This window comes from Suillus paluster (genome assembly GCF_016628075.1).
Source record: "Suillus paluster strain FC165 chromosome Unknown EDB91scaffold_64, whole genome shotgun sequence".
In the NCBI taxonomy this organism is placed as follows: domain Eukaryota; kingdom Fungi; phylum Basidiomycota; class Agaricomycetes; order Boletales; family Suillaceae; genus Suillus; species Suillus paluster.
The window spans coordinates 129,945-154,400 of record NW_024537624.1 but is presented as its reverse complement, the minus strand read 5'-3'; the positions used below and the strand labels follow the sequence as shown (position 1 = coordinate 154,400).

At 47.2% G+C, this 24,456-nt stretch overlaps 8 protein-coding genes across 8 annotated transcripts; 7 read left to right on the top strand and 1 right to left on the bottom strand.

Moving 5' to 3' along the window:
* The first annotated feature begins 1,078 nt into the window (after positions 1–1,078).
* On the top strand, positions 1,079–3,743 carry EDB91DRAFT_725727 (MFS polyamine transporter). The gene is made up of 15 exons (XM_041328212.1): positions 1,079–1,180; positions 1,311–1,597; positions 1,651–1,823; positions 1,876–1,959; positions 2,014–2,105; positions 2,162–2,277; positions 2,328–2,358; positions 2,407–2,470; positions 2,522–2,633; positions 2,693–2,805; positions 2,855–3,046; positions 3,098–3,192; positions 3,241–3,331; positions 3,399–3,537; positions 3,596–3,743. The coding sequence occupies exons 2-15, from the start codon at positions 1,350–1,352 to the stop codon at positions 3,651–3,653; spliced, it is 1,608 nt and encodes a 535-aa protein (XP_041173478.1). The 5' UTR covers positions 1,079–1,180; positions 1,311–1,349; the 3' UTR covers positions 3,654–3,743.
* Positions 3,744–4,593: 850 nt separating this feature from the next.
* Positions 4,594–5,510, top strand: EDB91DRAFT_1085104 (uncharacterized protein; the record flags this gene model as incomplete). Its single annotated transcript, XM_041315850.1, has 5 exons — positions 4,594–4,724; positions 4,865–4,928; positions 5,164–5,200; positions 5,337–5,422; positions 5,463–5,510. The coding sequence occupies 5 exons, from the start codon at positions 4,594–4,596 to the stop codon at positions 5,508–5,510; spliced, it is 366 nt and encodes a 121-aa protein (XP_041173477.1).
* Positions 5,511–8,058: 2,548 nt separating this feature from the next.
* Positions 8,059–8,840, top strand: EDB91DRAFT_725596 (uncharacterized protein). The gene is made up of 5 exons (XM_041328210.1): positions 8,059–8,253; positions 8,315–8,399; positions 8,455–8,518; positions 8,566–8,730; positions 8,782–8,840. Exons 1-5 carry the CDS (start codon positions 8,193–8,195, stop codon positions 8,815–8,817), a joined length of 411 nt encoding a protein of 136 aa, XP_041173476.1. The 5' UTR covers positions 8,059–8,192; the 3' UTR covers positions 8,818–8,840.
* A 2,288-nt stretch (positions 8,841–11,128) lies between these two features.
* On the top strand, positions 11,129–11,436 carry EDB91DRAFT_1154613 (uncharacterized protein). Its single transcript, XM_041319567.1, has 3 exons — positions 11,129–11,208; positions 11,267–11,314; positions 11,339–11,436. Exons 1-3 carry the CDS (start codon positions 11,135–11,137, stop codon positions 11,418–11,420), a joined length of 204 nt encoding a protein of 67 aa, XP_041173475.1. The 5' UTR covers positions 11,129–11,134; the 3' UTR covers positions 11,421–11,436.
* A 366-nt stretch (positions 11,437–11,802) lies between these two features.
* Positions 11,803–13,788, bottom strand: EDB91DRAFT_1154612 (squalene epoxidase-domain-containing protein). The gene is made up of 4 exons (XM_041319566.1): positions 13,049–13,788; positions 12,536–12,996; positions 12,216–12,477; positions 11,803–12,165 (listed from the first exon to the last, which is right to left on the bottom strand). The coding sequence occupies exons 1-4, from the start codon at positions 13,760–13,762 to the stop codon at positions 12,106–12,108; spliced, it is 1,497 nt and encodes a 498-aa protein (XP_041173474.1). The 5' UTR covers positions 13,763–13,788; the 3' UTR covers positions 11,803–12,105.
* A 758-nt stretch (positions 13,789–14,546) lies between these two features.
* Positions 14,547–16,205, top strand: EDB91DRAFT_1252217 (uncharacterized protein; the record flags this gene model as incomplete). The annotated part of the gene is made up of 8 exons (XM_041323479.1): positions 14,547–14,731; positions 14,792–14,945; positions 14,998–15,125; positions 15,179–15,305; positions 15,359–15,535; positions 15,594–15,904; positions 15,960–16,098; positions 16,167–16,205. 8 exons carry the CDS (start codon positions 14,547–14,549, stop codon positions 16,203–16,205), a joined length of 1,260 nt encoding a protein of 419 aa, XP_041173473.1.
* A 1,217-nt stretch (positions 16,206–17,422) lies between these two features.
* On the top strand, positions 17,423–19,314 carry EDB91DRAFT_1154603 (uncharacterized protein). Its single transcript, XM_041319565.1, has 3 exons — positions 17,423–17,725; positions 17,822–17,975; positions 18,034–19,314. Exons 2-3 carry the CDS (start codon positions 17,873–17,875, stop codon positions 19,179–19,181), a joined length of 1,251 nt encoding a protein of 416 aa, XP_041173472.1. The 5' UTR covers positions 17,423–17,725; positions 17,822–17,872; the 3' UTR covers positions 19,182–19,314.
* Positions 19,315–20,238: 924 nt separating this feature from the next.
* Positions 20,239–22,159, top strand: EDB91DRAFT_1206616 (heterokaryon incompatibility protein-domain-containing protein). Its single transcript, XM_041320710.1, has 3 exons — positions 20,239–20,343; positions 20,406–20,473; positions 20,535–22,159. Exon 3 carries the CDS (start codon positions 20,540–20,542, stop codon positions 21,962–21,964), a length of 1,425 nt encoding a protein of 474 aa, XP_041173471.1. The 5' UTR covers positions 20,239–20,343; positions 20,406–20,473; positions 20,535–20,539; the 3' UTR covers positions 21,965–22,159.
* Positions 22,160–24,456: the final 2,297 nt, after the last annotated feature.

Below are 24,456 nucleotides of genomic sequence, written 5' to 3'. Positions count from 1 at the left end.
GGTGCCACCAAGGCCTCATTACCAACCGATAGTAATGGTAGTGTACGAGGAACTCGAGGATGATTAAGGTGAGATGGTTGACGAGTCATGACAACAAAAAGATGTAATTCTAAATGGCAAGTCTAAATGTTTAAAAATGGACGTGGGCTTGGGCTTGTGCGTTGGTGTGAGTATGCATTGGTGTAAGCCTAGTAGCTTGTGCGGCCACAAGAAGAATTACGTATTCACAACACCGTAAGCCGGCATAACCGGCGATTGTTAAAGCCGGTACCCGCCCAAGATCCGCCAGTCTGGTCAACACCCTTAGGCCGAAAAAATTTCACTACATACACAGGGGTATTTTAACTTCTATTCTCCGATCAGATATATCGATACGTCTTCCGAAGATATCGCAATAATCGCTTACTAATCCCAGTGTGACGATGAAACGTTGGGTCTTTGAAATTTAGCAAGCTCATTTGTAGAGCAACTTGCTTTCGTTCCTTGGATATGTATCGTCCCATCCGAGTCGTAGATCGAGATTGTCCGTCGGAAGTTAAAAGTTTGTTGTCCCGACTTATTGCCGAATATTTGTAGTGAATTTTTTTTGGCCTAGCGTTCTGCACATGGCTGTAAAGGTTGTAGTCCAGACAACTCCAGACTGTTACAGTCGAGAAAAAACTCCGTCCACGGCACCAGTCTCCATTTCATAAACGTCGGCAATATTAATGACGTTGTTTGAATTTAAACTTTAAGTTACTTGGTTGTTTTACTTATAGGGCCCGCTCGGCAACTAAATCGTGCAAACCAGGCGGTGGGTTTGATTCGCGCCATACTCGTATTGTACTGGTACTACACTGCTGTACTTTAACTTCATCAACACTGCTCCGCACAACCGAAAGCGCCTCGCATGCTCCAAAGGAAAGAAAAAACGGTGAATTGGATAGTCAGGGATAGGCTGAGTAGACGTAGTACAAGCAGATACCAATCTAATCGTCAAAATAAAACCATCGGGGAAATCCGTTGGTTCGATTGGACGTGATTTCGGCGGGTGAGCAGAGTTGTCTTACTTATCGCGTCATTGTTCTGTTGCAAATAAGTACGGTCGGCCGACCGGTCCTAGTGACCTTATAGTAAACTGTTATGAGTCAAACTGTAACTCGTGCTGGGCCCTATCTGGGCCCAAGATAAGTAATGCAAGGTAAGCACCTCGCCCATGATGACTGAACTTGTTTACCAAATTCCACGGCGTTCAGGTGAGAGACTTTATAAGTTTGTAATGGTCTACCCGTCAACTGTATCACATGGCTCTTGGGCCTACTTATAAGTAGACGGACAGTTCGGGACCACGATGCCGACGTCATTCACTTATGGCTGTCACAAATTCTGCATCCGCAACTGACGGAGGACGAGACATGCTAAAAGGCTCTCAGACTGCGTCTCCTACATCAACTTTACACGGCGATGATCACACAGCGAACCCAGCACACCACATTCCAGAACAGACTAATTCTGAGAAGCCGCATGACATTGGTAGCGGGCTGCCTGCGACAAGGACTGAAACAGATGTTTTAATCGTTGACTGGGACGGCCCAAATGATCCTCACAATCCTAAAAAGTGTGTTGCGTGCACAGAGCAACGTGTTTATCAGGCTTATAATTTTTGCACAGTTGGAGCTTTAAACGCAAATGGGCTGCGACCGCGATCGTTTCATCGTTTACGTTCATCAGTCCGGTCTCTTCCTCTATGGTCGCGCCCGCTACCGGCCAGGTGGCTGAGACATTTGGGATTAATAACGAAGTTGTAATGGCACTCACGACATCTATATTTGTGCTTGCGTATGGTAGGCAATTTTTGTGGATGTGAGATACCCTACTGATCAAACTATACACCAGCGTTCGGACCTTTGTTTCTGGGCCCATTGAGTGAAATTTATGGCCGGTCACGCGTATTGCAGTTGTCAAATCTATGGTATCTCGGTATGTGATCCTTACAAGCTGATGAATATTTTCACCTCATTTTTCCAATGACAGTATGGAATCTTGCATGTGGATTCGCACAGACAGAATCCCAGCTTCTTGCCTTCCGATTCCTTGCTGGCCTTGGAGGCAGCGCACCATTATCTGTAAGCCTAAACATCATTGACTACCAGTATTTGATCTGACTGGTTTCCCTCTTCAGATTGGTGGTGGTGTTCTTGGTGATTGCTGGCGAGCAGAAGAAAGAGGAAGGGCCGTTGCCATTTACTCTTTAGCTCCGTTATTGGGACCTGTCATAGGACCTATCACAGGTGCCTGGTCAGTGGCTATTTCAAGTTTATTGTTTCACATTATCTAAATATTCCCAGGATTGCTGAACGTTCGACTTGGAGATGGGTGGTATGTAATGTTTTCGCCGATCGAGAACTGTTCTCACTTGTTCCATAGTTCCGCTCTACGTGCATTGTGGATGCAGCTATTCAGATCATTGGACTGTTTGTCCTTCAAGAGAGTGAGTAATTGACTCCATCGCGATTCAGTCGTCCTTACCAATCTTGTTCAGCTTACGCGCCCCTCTTATTGGAAAGGAAGGCAGAGCGAATTCGCAAATCGATGGATGCCGAAAAAGCCCCGTACAGGGAAATCCGCACCGTTTTCAACAGTGAAGATCGCTCGTAAGATATTTTGCAATTCCGGTAAGATGCCAACTGATAAAGATCATTTCTATAAATAGTTGGCAATCCATCATGACCAAATCACTCATTCGCCCCTTCGCATTCTTTGTCCATGAGCCAATCGTGCAGCTACTCGGCCTTTACATGGCGTATCTATACGGGACACTATATCGTAAGTCGTTTATTTTTCCGTGGACATGAGCTCACATAGTGTATCTCAGTCTTTTTGACGACGATACCATCGATCTTTCAGGGTGTATACCATCAGCCGGTGGGGATCTCTGGCCTTCATTACATTGCCCTTGGTGTTGGGTTGACGGGCGCATCCCAATTAAATGCGAATACGATGGACAAAATTTACGTTTATTTCAAGAATAAAAACGGGGGAGTTGGGAGGCCGGAGTTCAGATTGCGTTCGTCACATTTTTAATGCTCCTTTATCGGGTGCTCATCTAGTGTGTCAGCTGCTATGGTTCCAGGATCTATAATGCTTCCAATAGGGTGCTTGATCGTAGGCTGGACTACCGAAGCACATACTCACTGGATATTTCCAGATATCGTTAGTTTGATTTTTCCAGTCTCATTTCTCTACTGACGACTTCGACAGGGCATCATGTTTGTGGGAGCAGGCATCATCTTAAATTTCCAGTGTATCCAAACCTACATCGTCGATTGTTTCACGCTTTACGCCGCTTCCGGTACGTACGATTATTTTTTCTCGCGTTCCCATCCCACCCGTCTCACGCCTTTCACCCCCGTCCCCAGCGCTAGCCGCTATATCCTTTTTGCGGTCCCTAGCAGGCTTTGGATTTCCCTTGTTTGCCCCTTCGATGTACAACGCGCTTGGGTTTGGAAAGGGCGATACTATTCTTGCAATCGTGGCTATTGTGATAGGATGTCCCGCGTACGTCTGTTTCTGTTCTTGTGACTTTCATCATCATCTTGACCGATCGTTCCTGCAGACCGTGGATACTTTGGCATTACGGGGAACGGATACGGAATAGCAGCCGGTATACGTGAACCACTCGACCTAGACTGATGAGAGGGATAGCAAGATTGGAGCGACCGGGGGCTCGGGTAGCCCTGATAGATTCGCGAACGCTCACAATTTTTTAATTATGCGGACATTAATGGTGTATACGTCCACCATACTTGTACGTTAATGAGTCGATAGAGTAGATATCCGGCATAGTAAATATCATGTACTTAGTATATCCCAACACTATTTCTAACGCCTTAGAAAAAACAGGATGTGTTCAAGAGGTATATAAGATAATTCTAAGATATAACAAGCGTCCTGAAACTTCTAAGCTCACTACCGACGGATCTCTGTCTACTGTACTCAGGGGCACATGCGCTGTCCATAACTCCAACAAAGCATCAGTAAGGGTCCTACGACTCAGCCAGAATGATCGGGGGTAAGCGAGTATCTGAATGATATGCGTGTCCAGAATATTTTCGCTCGTGCCATTGGCGGTGTCATTCATATGCGAGTCGCCGTGCTACACGTCCACCACCGCTCGTACAGTCAATGATAGTCGATAGAACAGATAGCCGATATGTGAATACCATATAGCATATCCGAATGCCGGTCAGAAACGCCTCATAAAAATAGAGATGCACTACTGAGATGGGAGCGGTAGCACCTCCACGGAATTGCAGCTCACTCCTCAGACCCCACTTGTCAGCGGGGTCGATTGAACCTCCCACCTCCATACGATTAGGTGCCAGGTATATATAATATAACAATCGTCCTGAATAGCTCTGTCCAAAACTGAAAACAAAATCATCTAAGCTCACCACCAACGGATCTCTGTCCACAATAGGGGTCCAAACACTACCAACGCTGTCCACAACTACGGCAAAGCGTTAGTGGGCATCCCTGAGGTCAAGTAGAGGGACGTACGACTCTACAGCTCAGCCAAAGAGTCGGGGGTAGTCGAGTATTGAAGGCGTCTGCATGATACGCTGTGTCCGAATATTTTTCGTCGGTGCCATTCCCGGTTGCATGGGCGGTGCCATTCCCGGTTACAGTGGGCTGCCATTCATATGCGACTCGCCGTTTGTAGGAGGCGCGGGTATAGGTCGAGGGTGCGTAAAGAGCGACCACAATAAAATGCCACGTAGAAGAAGTGATATGCAAGGAGCGAAGTTGATGGTGCGATCCTATCTCGGTGTCAGCACAGATTACTATTTTATGAAACGCGACTGGATGCCCTACGTGACGCTAGTAAGTACTATGTTGTGGGCAAGAGTCTGCCATTCTGCCACGTGGCATGGCAGAACTATTGCAAGGTGTGTAAACCTCACGGCGGGGTTAACAACTAGATTTCTGACAATTTCTGCCTATGCGTGTCCCCGGCGGTGGAATTTGTCGAAACTCCAGGAGCGACTATAATGACGAAGTCAGCGACGAGCTACGTATTGTGCCATCGGCTTCAGCACCAACGCGAAAGCAAAAATTTGACTCACTGTCCGGGTGTGCTACTCAGGCCGCTGGCTCATCAGACTAGTCATTATTGCAGTATAGATGACCATCAGGCTATTGGTATTACATGGCGCGAGGGGTGAGTAATTAATCCAGGATGCGAAGCAAACGATTAAGACTCACAGACGCCAAATCACAATGTTGGTTGCAGCAATCACCGTTCTTCTTGCACTCATGGCCTGTTTTAACGCAATGACTGACCAAGGCACTGACAGACATAGATGCTGTCAAAGCAGAAATAACGACGAGGAAGGAGAAGCGCATTATCTATACGAGGCTTGCCAACGAGAGTCTTTCCAAGGTGGGGGGACATTGAAGGTGGCCTTTCTTTTATTTGGCAGGTCTCGGACGTTCTAATGATCGGCTGGCATAATGGTTGCGTCTACTAGTAGAACTTCACAGCAAGAATATAGGCAGAACCTAGTGGCAGAACTTCAGGGTGAGAGTATAGACGCAATCTGGTAGAATTTAAGTGCCGATGAATAAACAATCCAGAATAAGTATGGAAACCGTAAGCACATGAACTTACACAAACACAACCTGGGTGACGGAGATGCATATCCTGGGCTAGCCAAGAATGCCATCTGACGGAACCTACTCCATGCGTTAATCACGATTGAAATGTAACCACTGGCGGGCTTGTTCGTGGCATCTGCGAAGTCTTGGCTAGTATGGACAGAGTGATCGCCTATGCGGAAGACATCTTGGAAGAAAGACCCGTCTGTGGAGTCAGTACCACACTGGATGAACTATTCGGAATCATTTGCCTTATAGGTCGATCGAAGAAGCACGACTCAGAACCGTGGACCCTGAGGGAATGAGTGTACGGTAAAAACAAATGTGTGTTTTCTTACCGAGCACAAACTTGAATCTTGAAGTGGGGTGCCGACCTCGATATCAATATAATATCGAGTATCTGAGTCCTTGGAGTCTACAGCAGTACATACTGGAGAGCAGCCTGGACATTGCAACCACCGTTGATGATTTCCTGGGCTAGAACTTTTTGCCTGCGACCTTGACTGTCATCTTGGTCGTCGCCTTCGACTTTCTATTGATGGTGTCGTCCGAGTCTTGTCCTCCTGTGTCAACTCCTTAACCCAGGCGAATGCAGAAGGGATGTCCCCATCTGTCAGATAAGTGAGCACGTTATGAAGATACCGCCTTACTGGGCGACTACACCGTTGATACCAGCTAGAGTATCCTACAACACAAGCTGTAGCACCGTCTGCGCACAGAACGTTGTGTCAGCAGGGTAAGCTACCGCAAGATATCATTACCAGGACTCACCTCCAGCAAAAATGTTATCGAATTCTGATGAGAGTGAACACTGAGCGCTGAGCCATTGAGGGTTGAATTCAGCTGGAAGTATTCAGTACGTCAACATTTATATGCTTCACACTTAGAGCTTCGATTACGGATGCTCAATTCCAAAATGTCGTTGTCGCTGCGCACTTGACCTTACGGTCATCCTTTCGCAAGTTACCTGAGGCTGCATAGACCCTAAACCTTTCCTAATTTGTCCACCACCGCTCGGCTAAACCTTCGCATGGGAGAAGTTCTAAACCTTGTCGCAGAGTGTCCTCGTCCTGATTCTCACTGTACAGTAGCTACCTGAACCTTTTCATGTAGCAGTATCCCTAACGACATTTTAGAATTGAGCATCCCAGATGCCCTACGTGACGCTAGTAAGTACTATGTTGTGGGCAAGAGTCTGCCATTCTGCCTCGTGGCATGGCATAACTGGCACTGCCAGGCAGATAACAGAATGTGGCAGAATTCAAGGTGTGTAAACCTCACGGCGGGGTTAACAACTAGATTTCTGACAATTTCTGCCTATGCGCGTCCCTTGCCACAAGTACTGGCAGATTCCAGAGCATAGTTCTTCCAGGTTTTGCCAGTTCTGCCGGCGGAACTCCTTCCAAACAGGTCTGCCCACAACACCATCATGATCCGTCAAACTTGGACATTCCCTTCAATAGATTTGGCAGTTTAGTTTCAAGCGGTAATGTAGTAACTGACAAATCTAACAGGTAATTTTCAACTAGCTATTGTCACCATCTCACCACCGGTTTAGCAGGTGAATCGGACATTTCACCAGCTCGACAGGTGATTCTAACCTCCTTCCAGTTATATAGATGAGAGTACTAGAGTCGAGAGAGGATCATTACTCCTGGTGATGTTGGTTGGTTGTGTTGAGTCCTATCTTACTATTTTTACAGGTGGTCACTGATCACTGCTATTACAGAGTCTTGACCATGGCTGCTTCTACAGGCCTACTAGCCACAGAACTTCCGCACACATCAAACGACGTCGCTCTGACCAATGCCTTCTATTTGTCTTCATCTCATCCTTCTTCGTACCATATACAGTCCGCTACTTGCTCACCCGCTTCATAAGATCTACCGAACTTGGGGCCTGAGTTATTCCACGAGGACGCAACCTGTCTTTGCAGACAAACAGAACCACCCTACATAACGAGCGGTGTTCTTTTCTAGCTTGAATCGATCAGCAGTTGCGGGACAGGTACCAGTATGCTTATTTCACATACCCAGCGAAAATAAATATTCCGCGTACTCGCATTCAGTGGCGAACTGAGTTGCTCTCGGTGTGTATCCTGCTTCCATGCTATTGACCAACTTCTTACCTCTGTTCGAGCCCTTTTTGATTGTACTAGATCTGACTCAATCTTTGACAGCACGAATTCACAAGACCATACCATTCGTGTCGTTGACCACCAAATAATGTGAAATTCCTCTCCTAACCCGAGCATGCCTTTACCATTTGAATTGCAAGCACATTTCATAGTTCTGTATATCAGGAACTCAGTTTTTCCGACCAACTTCACCCCTTAGAAATTGATTCAAATCGCAACCGGCAATAATGATGTGGCGGTCCTTCTTCGCACATGCTCATCTTATGCGTGTTCCTGCTACTAGCTTCTCAAAGATATTGATTCAGACAATCCACATCGTTTCAAGCTCCGTTGCTATTCTAGTATAAGTACTCGTCCTCGAAGAGTCATTCCTAAGGCATTAACATCACTCACCTATTTCTAAGCTTCCCTGACCAGTATGCAAACCTCATTCTTCACCAGACTCGCTGCGCTTGCTGCACTTGCCTCTGTTGTTGTTGGTCAGTAATACTCTTCCTCGATGCTCTATTATGCTCATGTTTATCACTGGGTAACGTCTAGCAATCCCTTCTGATTGTACCCGCAAGATAACAATTAAACCTGGAGATACATGTGCCACAATCTCCGCTCAACACAAAGTCTCGACGTATGTGCAATCATTACTATCCCTGACATCCATTTGACATTGAACGTATGCACAGATACCAGCTGATGAAAGTGAACACCGGCATCATTAACACCGCTTGTGATCTGCATCTCGGAGAAGTAAGATATGTTTGCGTTTGCAGGACACTTGGACTCATTGGTCATAGGAAATATGCCTTGGAATTAAAGACAAAGACTGCGTTGACACCCACGTCGTGAAGGCCCACGAGGATTGCACCGAAATTGCCAAAGCAGCTGGTATCCCGCTGTCCACATTGTATGCGAACAACCCAAACGTAAAGAAGCACTGCAGCAATCTATATGCCAAGGAGGTACGTATAGCATGTGGTTTATGGATGTCATTGCTGATGATGAAAATTTAGGTTCTCTGCACTTCGAAGCACATTTACTCCTACTAGGTGGTGTGTCCCAAGAGTTCGTGTTTTAATTGCAGTACGGGCAATTCTACACGGAATCCTCAAGTATGTTGCATATGTCCTCCCCGACATATCGCACATGAATTAGTTCTCGTGCCATGACCGAATTTGTAGTAGTATTCGACACTTGTTTTGCAATGCAATCCTTGGTCCAACAGTTAAATAATCACCACGGAAAATTCTACAATGCACCATAATGATTCTACCCTTAGGATGTATTGGACTTCTGTGTCGCGTGCATATCCTGAGGCATGAGGACTGTATGTCACAACACTCCTCTAATTTTGACATTGTCGCGTAGGGCACATGTGTCTGGACTACCAGCCACGATCTTGATACTTCCGACTCCTCTCATATTTCCATCTTTACCGGGCGTGTGATTCTTTCCGAATCTTGTGTGGCTTATTAGCACATATACATGGCCTTTGCGACTCTCTTGATTCTGCCCTAATCACTTGACCTATCTTGTGGGACATTGTCATAGTGCTTATCAATATAATATCGGAGCGCGCAGTCATCATGGTAAACCCCCAGAATCATTATATTGACTTCGCCCAGACTGAAACAGGTATGGACTAATCCTGTTTGCTTCCGGGTGATGCATACCGCAGCCATATTACGAACCCTCTCCGGCTGCGCCAGCACCTTACAGCACTTGTCCCATCTTACAATGACCACACCTACTCGAGTTCGATCAGCATGGCTGTACATCCAGCTTTCTAGCAACATCATCGTATCTGATATGGTCTGGACTTCGGCAGTACATGCACGCCCTATTAGGCAAGACGTGGCGGTGAGCAATGAAGCAACGACTGCAGCTGCGGCAGAAATTAGACTCATATGAGAGGCCCCAGAAAGACAAGCCGTCGAGCAAGGCTGATATCAGAACGTGGATGCAGCCTTTCAAACCGTGGAGGTCTGAGAGTGAACTGCCTCATGCCTTTGGCGTCTAACGAGGTATGTGAATGTTATGAAGCAGCACAAAACCAAGCAGCACATTCACCTCTGTAGCTTACAGCAATTTGTAGATATAATCAAATTCGACGGTCGATCATGTAGAGCCGCAAAGTGCGAAGCTCTGGGCTGAACGGGTTCGAAGGGGAAGAGAGATGATAGTAGACAGAGTCGAGTAGTGCGAGAATCGTAGAGTCAAAGCGTTGATGCGAAACTTGGGTCGGACGGAACGTTGGATCAGAACTGCGGGGTCGACGATGAAAGAAAAGCTAAAGGATAAAGGGAAGAAACGTCATGCAACGAGGCGTGATTATAGTGAAATCGTGAAAATGTGAAAATGTGAAACGTTATGAGTATCGTAAGGGAATGTATCCGATGTGATACCGGATGCGAGAAGTGAAAGCTTCCCGCACCACGTGTATGCAATGCGGACACTTTGACCTGCGAGGAGATCGATGGGCGGGGCGTAGAGGAATGGGGATCCTTATAATCAAATCAAAAATACGCCATAGAGATAGTTGTACTCTTCTTGGATGGGCGTCGAGAAGTTTGAAGGGGATCAGGATTCAGCCAGCCTCATGGCTATGCGTCTAGTGATACAGCTGAGCGTTGTGAAGTAACATTAAAACATCAAGCACACCCACTTCTGTACTTAAGCGAAACACGCAGTCTCTACAAGCACACCTCAACGGCGCGCAATTGAACTTTATGATCAGGATCAGGATGGTGGAAAAAGGAGAGCAGCCCGCCGTTCCAAGCATCCCTCCTGTTCAGGTTTTTGAAATTCATGAAGATGCCATATTTGCAGCCGCAGTCTTCCCTGATAAGTAACCGGCGTATGGTGACGGTCTTACGAATGTTTGTTGACATCTGGTAGGATTAGAAGCTGTTGACCAATACAGCCAAACACCTTCTTGGAACATTGATCAGCACTAAGGTGTCGGAGTTGAATTGGACGAAGCAAACAAGTACAATGTATTATTAAGCTGGTTGTGTTAGGATGTAGGATAACACCCCTGCCGAATGGTTAGAGTCTGGTAAGATTCTCGACTTTTCTCTTCAATATTCTTGTGGCACGTGCCATGGGCCGGTGCTCGCATGTATTATGTTACAAAACGACAGTAGTAGTGCGGGTATATAGATAATTAATGAGGAAAAGGCCTAACATGATACATATGTATGTAGATGACTAGTTATCATAAAGCACATGCTGGATGCCTGCAGCAAGTGATATAGATAGGTTAGGTCGTCTCACGCCTTTCACCCCCGTCTCCAGCGCTAGCCGCTATATCCTTTTTGCGGTCCCTAGCAGGCAGGCTTTGGATTTCCCTTGTTTGCTCCTTCGATGTACAACGCGCTTGGGTTTGGAAAGGGCGATACTATTCTTGCAATCGTGGCTATTGTGATAGGATGTCCCGCGTACGTCTGTTTCCGTTCTTGTGACTTTCATCATCATCTTGACTGATCGTTCCTGCAGACCGTGGATACTTTGGAATTACGGGGAACGGATACGGAATAGCAGCCAGTATACGTGAACCACTTGACCTAGACTGATGAAAGGGATAGCAAGATTGGAGCGACCGGGGGCTCGGGTAGCCCTGATAGATTCGCGAACGCTCACAATTTTTTAATTATGCGGACATTAATGGTGTATACGTCCACCGTGCTTGTATGTTAATGAATCAATAGAGTAGATATCCGGCATAGTAAATATCATGTACTTAGCATATCCCAACACTATTTCTAACGCCTCAGCGAAAACAGGATGTGTTCAAGCAATTCAAGAGGTATATAAGATAATTCCAAGATATAACAAGCGTCCTGAAACTTCTAAGCTCACTACCGACGGATCTCTTCCTACAGTACTTAAGGGCACATACGCTGTCTATAACTTCAACAAAGCATCAGTAAGGGTCCTACGACTCAGCCAGGATGATCGGGGATAAACGAGCATCTGAATGATATGCGTGTCCGAATATTTTTCGCTCGTGCCATTGGCGGTGTCATTCATATGCGAGTCGCCGTGTACACGTCCACCACCATTTGTACGTCAATGATAGTCGATAGAACAGATAGCCGATATGTGAATACCATGTAGCATATCCGAATGCGGTCAGAAACGCCTCATAAAAATAGAGATGCACTGCTGAGACGGGAACGGTAGCACCTCCACGGAATTGTAGCTCACCCCTCAGACCCCACTTTTCAGCGGGATCGATTGAACCTCCCACCTCCATACGATTAGGCGCTAAGTATATATAATATAACAATCGTCCTGAATAGCTCTGTCCAAAATAGAAATAAAATCATCTAAGCTCACCACCAACGGATCTCTGTCCACAATAGGGGTCCAAACACTACCAACGCTGTCCACAACTACGGCAAAGCGTTAGTGGGCATCCCTGAGGTCAAGTAGAGGGACGTACGACTCTACAGCTCAGCCAGAAGAGTCGGGGGTAGTCGAGTATTGAAGGCGTCTGCATGATACGCGTGTCCGAATATTTTTCGTCAGTGCCATTCCCGGTTGCATGGGCGGTGCCGTTCCCGGTTACGTGGGTGCCATTCATATTCGACTCGCCGTTTGTAGGAGGCGCGGGTATAGGTCGAGGGTGTGCAAAGAGCGACCACATGGAATAAAATGCCACGTAGAAAAAGTGGTATGCAAGGAGCGAGGTTGATGGTGAGATCCTATCTCGGTGTCAGCACAGATTACTATTTTATGAAACGCGACTGCGCAACCACTCACCCACTCAGCAACGATACCGGACCGCGCACCGATTCCCCTCCCCGCTCAAAATACTTGAAACAGCCGTCTTGGAGGACAGTCAAACACTCGCCATCTGCCCCGAATAGATCATACAGGGCGACGCTCAGAATGTTAATCGTCGCAGCCAACCCTTTACGTTCCCACCACCATTTTTTGAGGATGCTCTTCATCTGAGTCCAGTCCTTCAGGTCATTTACTTTATCGAGGTGCTGGGAAAGGATGTATACGTCTGAGAGCGCGACTGTCATACCGCCACCTGTTAGCGGATGACGCATGTTCCACGCGTCTCCAAGGAGGATGACACCGCGTTGGTGTGATTGAGGGGCGGGTGGTAGGAATGAGTTTGGCATGCGGCGGAGACGATCTGCAGAAAGAGCGGCACGGATCGGTTCATGCAATTGAGGGGGGAGGGAAGGTACAATTTTAGTGATGATATGTTTCTGGCTTTCTTTGAGCGCACGCAAACGATGAAATGAATAGAGAAACACATACCTTTAGGTCAGACGGCAAGGGATTTTTAACATCTACGAGCATGCGGGTATCGTGTTCTGATATTTGGTATAGCAATACGGGTCCGTGGCCACGTACGAGTGCGACAGTGCCGTGCTGTGACATTGGTAATCGTACATCTTTGAGTATGGCACCACAGAAGTGCGACTTTGTCTGCGAAGGGCGTGAAGATGGACCTTGGACGGTACTGCGGAAATTGGAGAAGCACCCGTCGGCGATGATTGTTAGGTCTGCGCGGAAAACCTCTTTCTCCTTCCCGCTTGAACGCGTAGCTTTTACACCGACGACCCTCCCTCCCTCTTCCACTAGTTCGCTGACGGTTGCCTCGATGACGTCTACGCCTTTTGCGCGCTTTGCATGTTCCCTGAGTCCCTGCACGAATTGTCCATGGTGGAAACTCCGACCTTCTCGGGCGTCGGGGTATGGAATGTGGACGATGCGACCATCTTGAACGACCGCGTATCCGTGTACAGGTATCGCGTCTATGCCTTCTAGTGCGCCTTGTAAGCCGAGTTTGTTGAGGAAGGCGACGCCCGCGGGTTGGAGAAGCTCGCCGACTATGCGGTCAGGTTCAGCAAGACTCCGCTCCAGGAGAGCAATACGGCGTTGCGGAGCTGAAGACCGGGACAGTGCGTGGGCAAGAGCAGAGCCAGCGATGCCCGCGCCGACAATGAGAACGTCGTATTGCGAGGACATATGCGAGCAGTAAGTACTAGTTTGACCGTTCAAAATCACATTGCGGCGTAAGCTTATCCCAAATATTGTCGCGAACAAACAAACGACAACTCTTCCTTTTCACATGCTTTCCACTTTCCGGAGTCACTATCATGATAGTCCATAGCGCCGTGTCAGTGAAGACTGTCCAACGCAGACTGTTCAGCCTGAATTGATACGGATGCCTTGGAGGCTTGGATAGGCTCAGTGACGCTGGGCGGAATATCTTCCATATAGTCTAAACAACTTTTTTTTTCCACGCGAAACGCAATCGAGTAATCCAATCACCTCTTGCATCTATCGCCTCTGCTCGTAAGGTTTTCGTCGGCAACGCCTAGCTAAGTACATCGCAAGCCGTAACAGTCATGTCATGCCCATATGTGATTTGGTACGGCGACTCTATGATATACAGCAATCGCGATCCGATGCACTTTCCTGATCTCGCAAAGATCACACCCACTTCACAGAAGGCAGATTTTCTAGCTGATAACGGGGGGGACGAACTGTAGTAGTGGGAAATGAAGGAGGTGTATGATCAATCCCATTCCACTCGTTCTTAGTTCTTCCATTTGTCTTCATTGCAAAGATCTTGATTATGTCGCTAGTGCGCTTGGACAGGCCTGGCTGTGCTCTTCTAGAAGTACATACACGAGGCTTGCAGTGTGGGCTGTGTTGTGCACAGCTGCCAACTTCGAATGCCTTCTCTCCCTCCTTCCTTCGCTCCCCCACGTCACGGTCTTTGACCTATTTTCTGATCTTGCCAATAATGCCCTTTCAGTTTATCAAGGATTTAAGCAACTCGGTCGTCCCAGTTCGTTTGAGGCGCCCCACAAAGAACAGAGGCACACAACCCAACCCAACAGTTAACTGTCATGAGAGCGATGGCTCCATCCCCGCAGGCATCCCTAGTACCTTTCCCCTTCCCTCACCAACCCTCCCTTCGGATTCATCGTCAGTGCACCCTGTTTCTACGAGCAGACTCCAAGTCACCACTGATGTTTCTTCCGCCAGATACTCCCGGGGTGTATCCCCTGCCCGCGAAGCTTCCGACATGGCTCAGCTATTTTTGCCCTTTGTACAGGCCTTTGCAGGTACAATCCCACTTGCAGGTGCTCCGATGCAAGCGGCTATTGGTGGATTATTGACAAGCCTTCAAGCTATAGATGTAAGAGCCTGTTGATTGGGAGAGCGATCCTTGATCTTGAAGGTCATCACAGAGACGTGATAAGAACAGGGCGGACCTAGTTGGCCTTGAATCACGACTTCATCGACTCAACCGCGATTTGTGTAACGCCCCACCTGCCCGAGATCCTCTTGAACAATCCCGGAGGGACTCCTTAGTTAGGTACATGCCTTGTTGATGCGTGCTTGAATTTATCCGAGCTGAGTCGCAATTAGGGTGCTAGAAGGGACCTCAGCCCAACTGACAAATTTGCATAAACGTCGTCGTTTCGCATACACGTCCGTCACACAAGCTATCGCCGGATGCTCTAGTGAAATCGACCGTTATCTCATGGAATGTTTGGTTGTGTTCTACTCTCTGATGATTGTATGGGTTCACTCACCACTTTTGGTTAGTGGTCGTTCCAAATGCAAAGTCAAAATGATATGCACGAAATGCGAGACTTTATCATCCGCGGACAGTTCTCTGCGGGATCAACTGCAGTGGGAACTGTCGCGCTTGGCTGTGTGACACTGGTAGACGCAACAGGCCATGAACATTCAATATCAGTGAACTTCTGCACTTCATTTCAGGTTCGCCCCGCCAGCATAAAATCCGTCATAGGAAGCTTACTCGTTGATTTCTCTTTAGCAAATCAACGAGATGCTCCAAGTTCTGTTCAAACGCGACTCGATTGAAGCCCATATTCAGAGACGGTACTTGGACAAAGGACAGTATGATTTGTGCATTGACGAGGGCACTCAAGTAACCCGTCTTACAAGCCTTCGATGGTCAACAATTGAAGCAGGAACGAAGATTGTCATGAGGGTTATCATTAAACAGCAGATGACTTTACCCTCTGGAGTTTCTTACGAATGTCATTTCTGCGGTGCTGTCAATGACGTTCGCGTGGAGTCTATCATGTATTCACTTCAACGACGGGCTGGTTGCTCGATTGATTGGTGAGTGCTTGTCTCTCTTGGGTTCTGACTGTGCTTGACAAGTTACAACCGGAAGTCGACAATGCAAACGACGGTTTCAGATCTCCCGCGTACCGAGCAATGTGGAGCAGAGTGCTGGATCCCTTGACGTGGACACCGATGACACGACTGGTGCAGAAATGCGCCTTATTCGGAACTTCCACGTCGAGGAAACTGTATGTCATCATGAAACTTCGCTAACGATCTTAAGCTGAATATCCCATGATGTCGGCGATTTTTTCAGTCTGTGCGTAATTCTTTTGAGCTGCTTACCCGACGCTGATGGTGCCGCGGCGATGATTGGTACTTGCAGGGAGCCTATTCAACTTTCGGATATATGTTCCGGTGTATGTGGGGTGATCTCAAAGGGTTACATTGCGGCGCCTTGGTTCATGACTACAATCTCTCTTCTCACCTACGTGAAGTTCACGGGATTCGTAGCTCGGACAATTTGCGCATTGAGTGCAAATGGAATCATTGTGGTGAGGATATGGACAAGGAATCTCTCAGTCGGCATGTGGCGGAGTGTCATACGAGGATTGGACACATCTGCAACTGCGGGAGGGTCTTCTCGCGCAGAGACATTTTAAACAAACACATGAGGAATTGCTCTGGCAAGCAGTAGTACCTTGTATGACGCGGCACTGTATTTGACGGGGGGGGAGGTCCTGCCAGGTTCCCCATCCATTATTTGGGCCTTCGCCGCATGAGACTCTAGTGACAGCATAAGGTAACCGAGGAGCCAACCCCAAAATTGCACGGTCTTGCCGGAAAACCAACTGCGTAACTGGATCATCCGCCGGACCCTGTTTGCGCATCGGGACACTTTTTTCAGGCGGTGTCTCGGAGAAGTTATGGTCCACCGGAGTCTAGTCACAACTTTTGAGGCACATACACGTGCCATGGTTTCTGGTCGAGGAAAATACGTGAGAACAGTTTTCGACGACAGTGAGTGATGGTGAATGTGGAGAGAGCAAAAAAGTTGTTTGTAGAAGGCTAGTCACGGTAGGAGGCGAGGGCAGTCCGAAATGTATTCTGCGAGGGTAACATCGTCGTTGCCAAGTGGTGGTAAGCTTTTGATCAATAATCGCACCTGTTCACGATTTCTTGAAATAAATTTTGAGATGTAGTCACTACTGACTTAGTCAGGGGAGATAGAGATTTTGGGAGACTACTGATATCTGGAGCCTCTCGTCAGCGCCATCACGGATGTCGATGATTGCGCTTATCCGACACCGCAATAAGTAAGTAGCTTTCTTCGCTTCAGGACTGAAAACGTCATCGGGGGTGAGAATGTTAATGAAGTGGCGTAGTAGGGGGGAACCTGAAGGGACTCGTTGGCAATCAGACATGGGCTACGATGACCCATGTTCCGCAAAATGGTCGTAAGAGCTCGGACGCGCTTTCCAATAAGCGCAAATTGCGGGGGAGGATCCATGGGGAGGCTACCAGCAGTGCAGAACCTAGGGGTCAGCGGGGCTGGTGTCGAGGACAAACAACGACAACTTTTCCTTTTACGACGACTTCCAAATTTCACCATATAGTCCATCGTACGTGGCAGTGAAGACTGTCACAGTTCAACGCAGACTGTTCAGCCTGCACTAATACGGAAGCCTTGGATAGGCTCACTGGTACCGACTCTGGGGAATATATTCCATGCAATCTAAACAACTTCTTTTTCTTTCCAAGACAAACGCAATCATCCAATCTTGCCGCTTGCTTGAAATACATCTCGGATAATCTCGTCTCGCTACTCGCAAGGTGTTCATCGGCAGCGCCCTAAGTACATCGCAAGCCGCAATAGTAATAGCAATGTGATTTGGCACTCCGACCTCACACTTACTGACCCGAATTATGATCCTATTTATGCGCTTTATTGGTCTCGTGCCACTCTTCAAGATCACATCCACTTCATTGACTGCCAAATTCCAGCCTCTGCGACAAGCTTCAATGTCTACATCCACCTTTTCGTCTTACCTCAAGTCCCAGAAAGCAGATTTTCTAGCTGATAACGGGGAAGGATGGACTGTAGTAATGGGCAATGAAGCAGGAGGTAGGATCAACTCCATCCCACTGATTCTCGGTCCTTATCATTTCTCTCCATCACACAGATCTCGATACCGTCGCTAGCGCGCTCGGATACGCCTGGCTGCGCTCACACACGAGCGGAAAGACGATCGCATATTTGTCTACACCCAGGGAGGATTTCTTCCTTAGAGGGGAGAATATTCATGCCCTTGGTTTGGCGGAAATCAAGCAGCCTTACGAAGAGCTCTATTGCTCCGGTGATCCTATGCCATCGCAGGTATCCAAGTTCGCTCTCGTCGATCACAACGTCCTCCACCCCAATTACGCCTCTCCGACTGCCAGAGTCGTTGCCGTAATCGATCACCACGAAGATGAAGGACAATACAAGGATACAGCTGATCCCAGGATCATCGAGCTAGTCGGAAGTTGCTCGTCTCTCGTCGCAAGGCTGTATGAATCATCCCCAAACCTTGATATACCCCCAGAAGTGGCTACGCTCTTGCTGAGTGCCAATCTGGTTGATACCCAAGGTCTCAAGGCGGGAGGGAAAGCTGTCGATGTCGACAGGGAGGCGGCTACCTTCTTAATCCCTCGTTCCCTTGTGATGGGAGTCTCCGCAGTATCGACCGACCAACCGATCACACAATCCCCTTCCATTCAGGCTCTATCCGCGACGTTGATTGAAGAGAAATTGGCTGTATCTCACTTCAGCACGCGGGACTTGCTGCGGAGAGACTACAAGGAGTATTTATTCAAGGCGCCTGCATCCGACGATGCGACACAATCTTCAAAGACGATAAACGCGGGTCTCGCCACCGTCCCACTTCGTCTCTCCGCATTTTTCGCTTCGTCGAAAAATCCCATCAAGGAAATCCAAGATTGGCTCGTCGAAAGAGATCTCAGCATCCTCGGCGTGCTTACTTCCTACCGGAACAAGAAGGACAAAGGAAGGAGGGAACAGCTTTGGATAATCAAAGCAGGTGAAGGGATCGAAGCGAAACTTTGGCCGGGCCTCAAATCCAGCAAAGAGCTCGGGCTGAAGAGGCTCGATTTCTCAAAGTTCGTCGGTAATGCCGACGCTGAGGAATCTGAGGACGAAGATGCTGAAGATGTCACGAGCGATGAAACGCAGTTCGAGGAGTTGTATAGTGCGAGGGCATACAAGCAGAATGCCAAAGCGTCGAGGAAGCAGATTGCCCCTGTTCTGAAGAGAATTATGGAAGGAGCGTGAGGTGATTGAATATTGCTTGAATCTGTTTGAAATTTACTCATAGTATCCGATGCGTATGTATGTACAAGTAAGACACAAGATGTACCCAATGAATATTAACGATCATCGTGTCGGATCATTTTGTTTTTTTCATAGTAAACCATCAGTAAGGCCAGCTGCGGACGAGCCTCATGATCATTAATGATATGGTCATCTCGTGATCGTGAACGCCACGCTTTTCAGGCTCCTACTACAACCTCGATCGATTTACGCAGCAGCTCACTCCACTAAGTAAGCTTCTCCAAGAAGGCCATCATGAAACCAACATGAAACTGTGTAATTCTTAGCTCTTAATACAATCCTTGGTTTACGCACTCTAACAGTCAGCAGAGAGATCGGAGCATGGAGTGATTGTACGAACTTGGACCTTCCTGTGCATACCCTCATCCCATGTTCTACGCTCGATTGCAACGACCCCATAGGTCTCAATGACCCTCTCGAAGGGTCTCGTAGTGGTAAACTGCCCGCGCTTAAACTTGCAACCAGTTGTACGTGTTGGAGTGTATCGCAGGGGATGAAAGCGCAGAAGAAAAGACAGCGAGGCGAATCTTCGAAACGCAAACCATTTGAGGGAGCGCACGGACCTCGGTTCTTTGCTTATGAGATGGAGCTACTATAATTGAGGCCTCATCTTATGAGTTCGATGCTCATGCAAGCTCGTCGTGCGTCGCTTTCCGCGCGCCTTTCCATTCACCTCCCATTCGAATTCTATCATTACAGCCCTCGAAAACATTCAATCATTGTTGTCTCCACAACAACGGCTGTGTCTGGATAACGACTGTTTAATTCAGAATTGCTACTGAATAGCATGCCGAGTATCGTTCAGTAGAGACTACGAATTAAGCAGTCTTAACTCCTACCAGCAACACCTACCCGGTACCTACTCTATCTTGAGGCTCGCTTTTGTGAACAATGCAGAGGATGCAAACTAATTCGTCTGTACTATCGTACGAGACCGCTGGAGGTTTAAAGAGATGATCCTGGTGCCCCGCAACAAGGGATAAAAATTACGTGAACATGTTTGATCTTGGGCGCTACGGGGCCTGCACCCGATATATAATTATCATTGATTATCTATCATCTTGATTCCATCGATACTAGCTTCCACCTACACTGCGACGAGGTGAGTCTTCACGTGAAACGCTCACTGGCAACTTGACCTTGATGATGGATAAATACACGCAGGTTGACGTTGCGAAATAATAGAAGGGTTCTTGTTTCGAATAATCTGTAGTGCGAGAGTTTCCGCTCAGGTGAGCTCTTGTCTGATCGTGGCGTTTACATGGCTAAAGTTTCAGGAAACTTGGCGTGCAGTGTTAATGCCAGAAGCACTTAAAGAAGTCCTTGAAGAGTTTACCCGCTATGTCAACAATGACATCCCAATACGCCTTATTTCCCTGCCGGAAAAGAAGCTCGTTGGCAGATCAGCCGTTGAGCAGTATTTCCGACCACTCATGGACGAGATCACAGCAGATATGATCGACGAGGAGAGGGTCAAAGTGCGGATCGACCAGGATTTCACGTATCCTGTCCATTCTGATAGGCGATCTGCCGTCCGGGCTTTGGTGCAGGAAAGGGTGCAATATGGCATTCTTTCTCATCGCTGGCTGAGGGAAGGAGAGCCGAGCTGCAAGGAACTCATCAAACAACGAAATCTATCTGGTCCGGGATACGAGAAACTTCAGCGCTTTTGCGAAGTAGCTATAAGCCACGGGATGAAGTTCGCATGGTCGGACACGTGCTGCATCGATAAGAGCAGCAGTGCTGAGCTGGACGAATCTATTCGCTCCATGTTCAGATGGTATAGAAACTCCGCGATATGTATCGTTCTTCTCGCACAGTCAACATCCACAGGAGATATGACGGACGACGAATGGTTCACACGGGGTTGGACGCTGCAGGAATTAATTGCTCCGAAGAAGATAAAGTTCTACGACAACAACTGGGAACCTCTCACAAGGCAGGACAATGATAAGAATGAAGATGACGATGAACATATATTATCTGCGATCAGCAAGGATACAGGCATCACCACTCGAAACCTTCTTCGTTTTGTGGATCCAGGACCGTTCTACATCAGGGAGCGCATGGGGTGGGCGGCCAAGAGGACGACAACAAGGGATGAGGACGTTGCGTATTCAATGACTGGCATCTTCGATGTCGGATTGCAGATTGCATATGGAGAGGGAGGAGATCGTGCATTTATCCGACTCATCGAAGCTCTCATGCAAGTTACCAGCGACACAGACATCTTGCACTGGAAAGGGCAAGCCGCATTACTTCCGCACACCCGCGCCCTTCCTCCATCCCCAGCAGCATACATGGTCCGGTCAATAGGTGGCAGTCACCCAAAAGACCGTTTCGCCATGACGAGTGCAGGCCTCCGAATCAAGCTTGCAATCTTCCCTTCTCCGTTGATATCTGTTGATCAAGAGATGGGGATAGCAACTCTTGCCTGTGATGTCGCCGGGAAGCATGAAATCACGTTGAAAGTCGAGGTCCTGGAAAGACAGTTACTGAACATGGATCCTGATGACGGATGCAAGTGGTTCATAGGCGTGTTCAATTACATTGACTCTCGTGCGGGACCAGAGATCGCGGGTGTATCGGGATGCTACTTGTTGATGACGACGTCGTGGTCTAGTACGGATTGGATAAAGGTATCGACGAAGGATGCCATTACCTTCGATATGAAAGGGACGGTAGTATTTGAAGAGAAATACTTGCGGACTGTGTATCTATAATTAGCCTAGTATTGCTGCCATGCAAATATGTTCGAACGGGGACGCACTTGCTTGAGGGGACGGGGCGGCTTGGAGCGACGGAGACGCTCAGGCTGCCCGCTTTGCCTGTAGATAGCTGATTATCCCGCACCTCATCGTACCTTTATGCCTGTCTGACGAGTATTATACTGTAGGAATCGATTCAATTCGACCGTCACGTGTCACAGATGGTGGTGTCGAAATAACATTTAATATCACAGCAGAATTTTGGATTTTTTTGCTTCCGTGGGCTGTAGGGACTCCAAATTTATGTAGCAGTCAAGATTTGCACACTAGTATCTGATACAACACACTGCACCTATTCTTCCCACCTTTCTTACTTAATAAAGTGGTACCTAAGGTGTTCATGTGCCACTAGATTAAGTCAAAAAGCTCTATTTGTGAGGACTGGCAGTCCAGACCAGCATTCTAAGGGGACTTACACTACACTAAGTCCCCACTAAATGGATGACTTTCTGTAGGCAAAATAATCCAGAATAGAATATACCAGAGTCTCAAAAACATTACTAATACCGCTGATATATTAACCTATACTAGAATAATCCCCTGTACGCTAGTCCAATAGATTTAGTCCAGCCCATAATCTTGCAATACAGTACCTGCTTCTCGACAAAGATGAGGCTGAACTTCAATTTGATGACAATGAAAGAGCTCAGGTTCTAGCTGCTGCTATCATTGCTGGGAGCGAGGTATCATGACAAGACCGCATTGACACTTGGCACCCTCATTGTCTATATCTTTGCCAACCCCAACTACTTCCAAATCCTCACATCAACACCCCATGACAGGTACTATACAATAGCCAGAATGATTGAGCCTTTATCACTACAATGGGTATTGTTGTGTCCACCTTCTCTTCACTACTTACTGCAGGCTTTGCACAAGCCTGATATGAGACACTGATTCCTCGTGATGATGTCTCCGTGCATGGAAATCCACAGATAAATCAGTGCTCCCTTGATGCTGCAGGGGTACTTGGGCTTATGTTACACTATCTTAGCTCCACTATGCATGCTATCAGCCTACAACAGATCTATCAATCACAACAACTGCCACAGACACCAGGCTATACTGCTAAAATTAAGCATAATCCTCACTGATAAGCAACAAGGAGGTTTTGTAAGTTTATTTGTAGTCTACAGATCCCACATGATTAAGCTTAATGGCTTCTGAGATTCTCTGGTGTCCCAAATCAGCACTAACACCTGAAATATTGACAAATTGAGATATTCCAGTATCCTCACTATTCTCACGTATCCCTGCCAGCTCTACCTGCTTCACCACAGCTTATCCCCCTCACCACTCCTATATATAAGTAGTAGCTTGCATGTATATACATAGAAAGACTCAATAGATCACTTTCTGCATGATCTAGAAGCCTGTATAGCCTGCAGTGCTAATATGTGCACCCCAGGAGGCCAGGACTAAAACATATTCGATTTTTTGCCCCATTAGTAGGGGAGCAATTCTGATGATATATAGCATGTATTAGAGTGTCAATTGACTTATTACACCGCTTGATTGCATCTCTGAAGCATCCTACATTAGTAGATAGCTTACATACCCCTCAAAACATAAATCAATTTGGATGTTTCAGGGTTTCGACATATGTCCTTGTAAAGGACACTTCCATGTGGTGCTATGTATGTACCTTCTCCTGGTGGTTTTCCCCCTGGAAAAATTTTTCATGCAGCTCCAGGGGGAAAACCACCAGGAGAAGGTACATACATAGCACCAGTAGGTAAAGTCACAAGAAAGAGATGAAAGAAGATATAGGGGAATATATCCACATAACTTGGATGCAAAGAGTAAGGCTCTTTGCGTCAGTTGAGTTATGTGGACATGCTATTTATGTCTCCATCTGAAGGTTTGGTTGGCATGTAGAGGATATAGTATCCTTACATCCCCTCCCCACTTCAAATATCGACCGTCCCCAGTTGAATCTTCCAACAATGAACTAAAAATTGTACTGTATAGTGGAGAGTAGAAATGTAGATTAGGTAGAGAAAGAGAAAATAAACAATGCATCTAGTTTTGTTCATTGTCAACACCTGCAAGAGCTTGAGGGTTAATGAATTGAGTGACTTTGATAGATGAGGGAGAGCAAGGGTGATAAGGGATGAGACGAAACACTGCAAACTTGAGTTTTGAGATGCTGCTGTTGAGTTTGGAAAGACGGTAAGAGCCACCTGCAGAGCACGAGACTACAATCATTGGGCCAAAATCATGTGACTTGCACTTGGCATTTGATGTGGCTTCGATTTTCTAATTGAGGACCAGTACTAGATCTCTGAGCTTGGATGCATAATCATGGATGGTGTTGGTGAAGCGATGCTTGAAGTTTTTGATGGATGTGAGACAGCTGTTGAGTAGGCATTGATGGATAAGAGCAAGGTCTTCATCTCATTTGGCTAACTGGCGAGTGTGGATGGCTAACAAATTGTCAGTGGTGA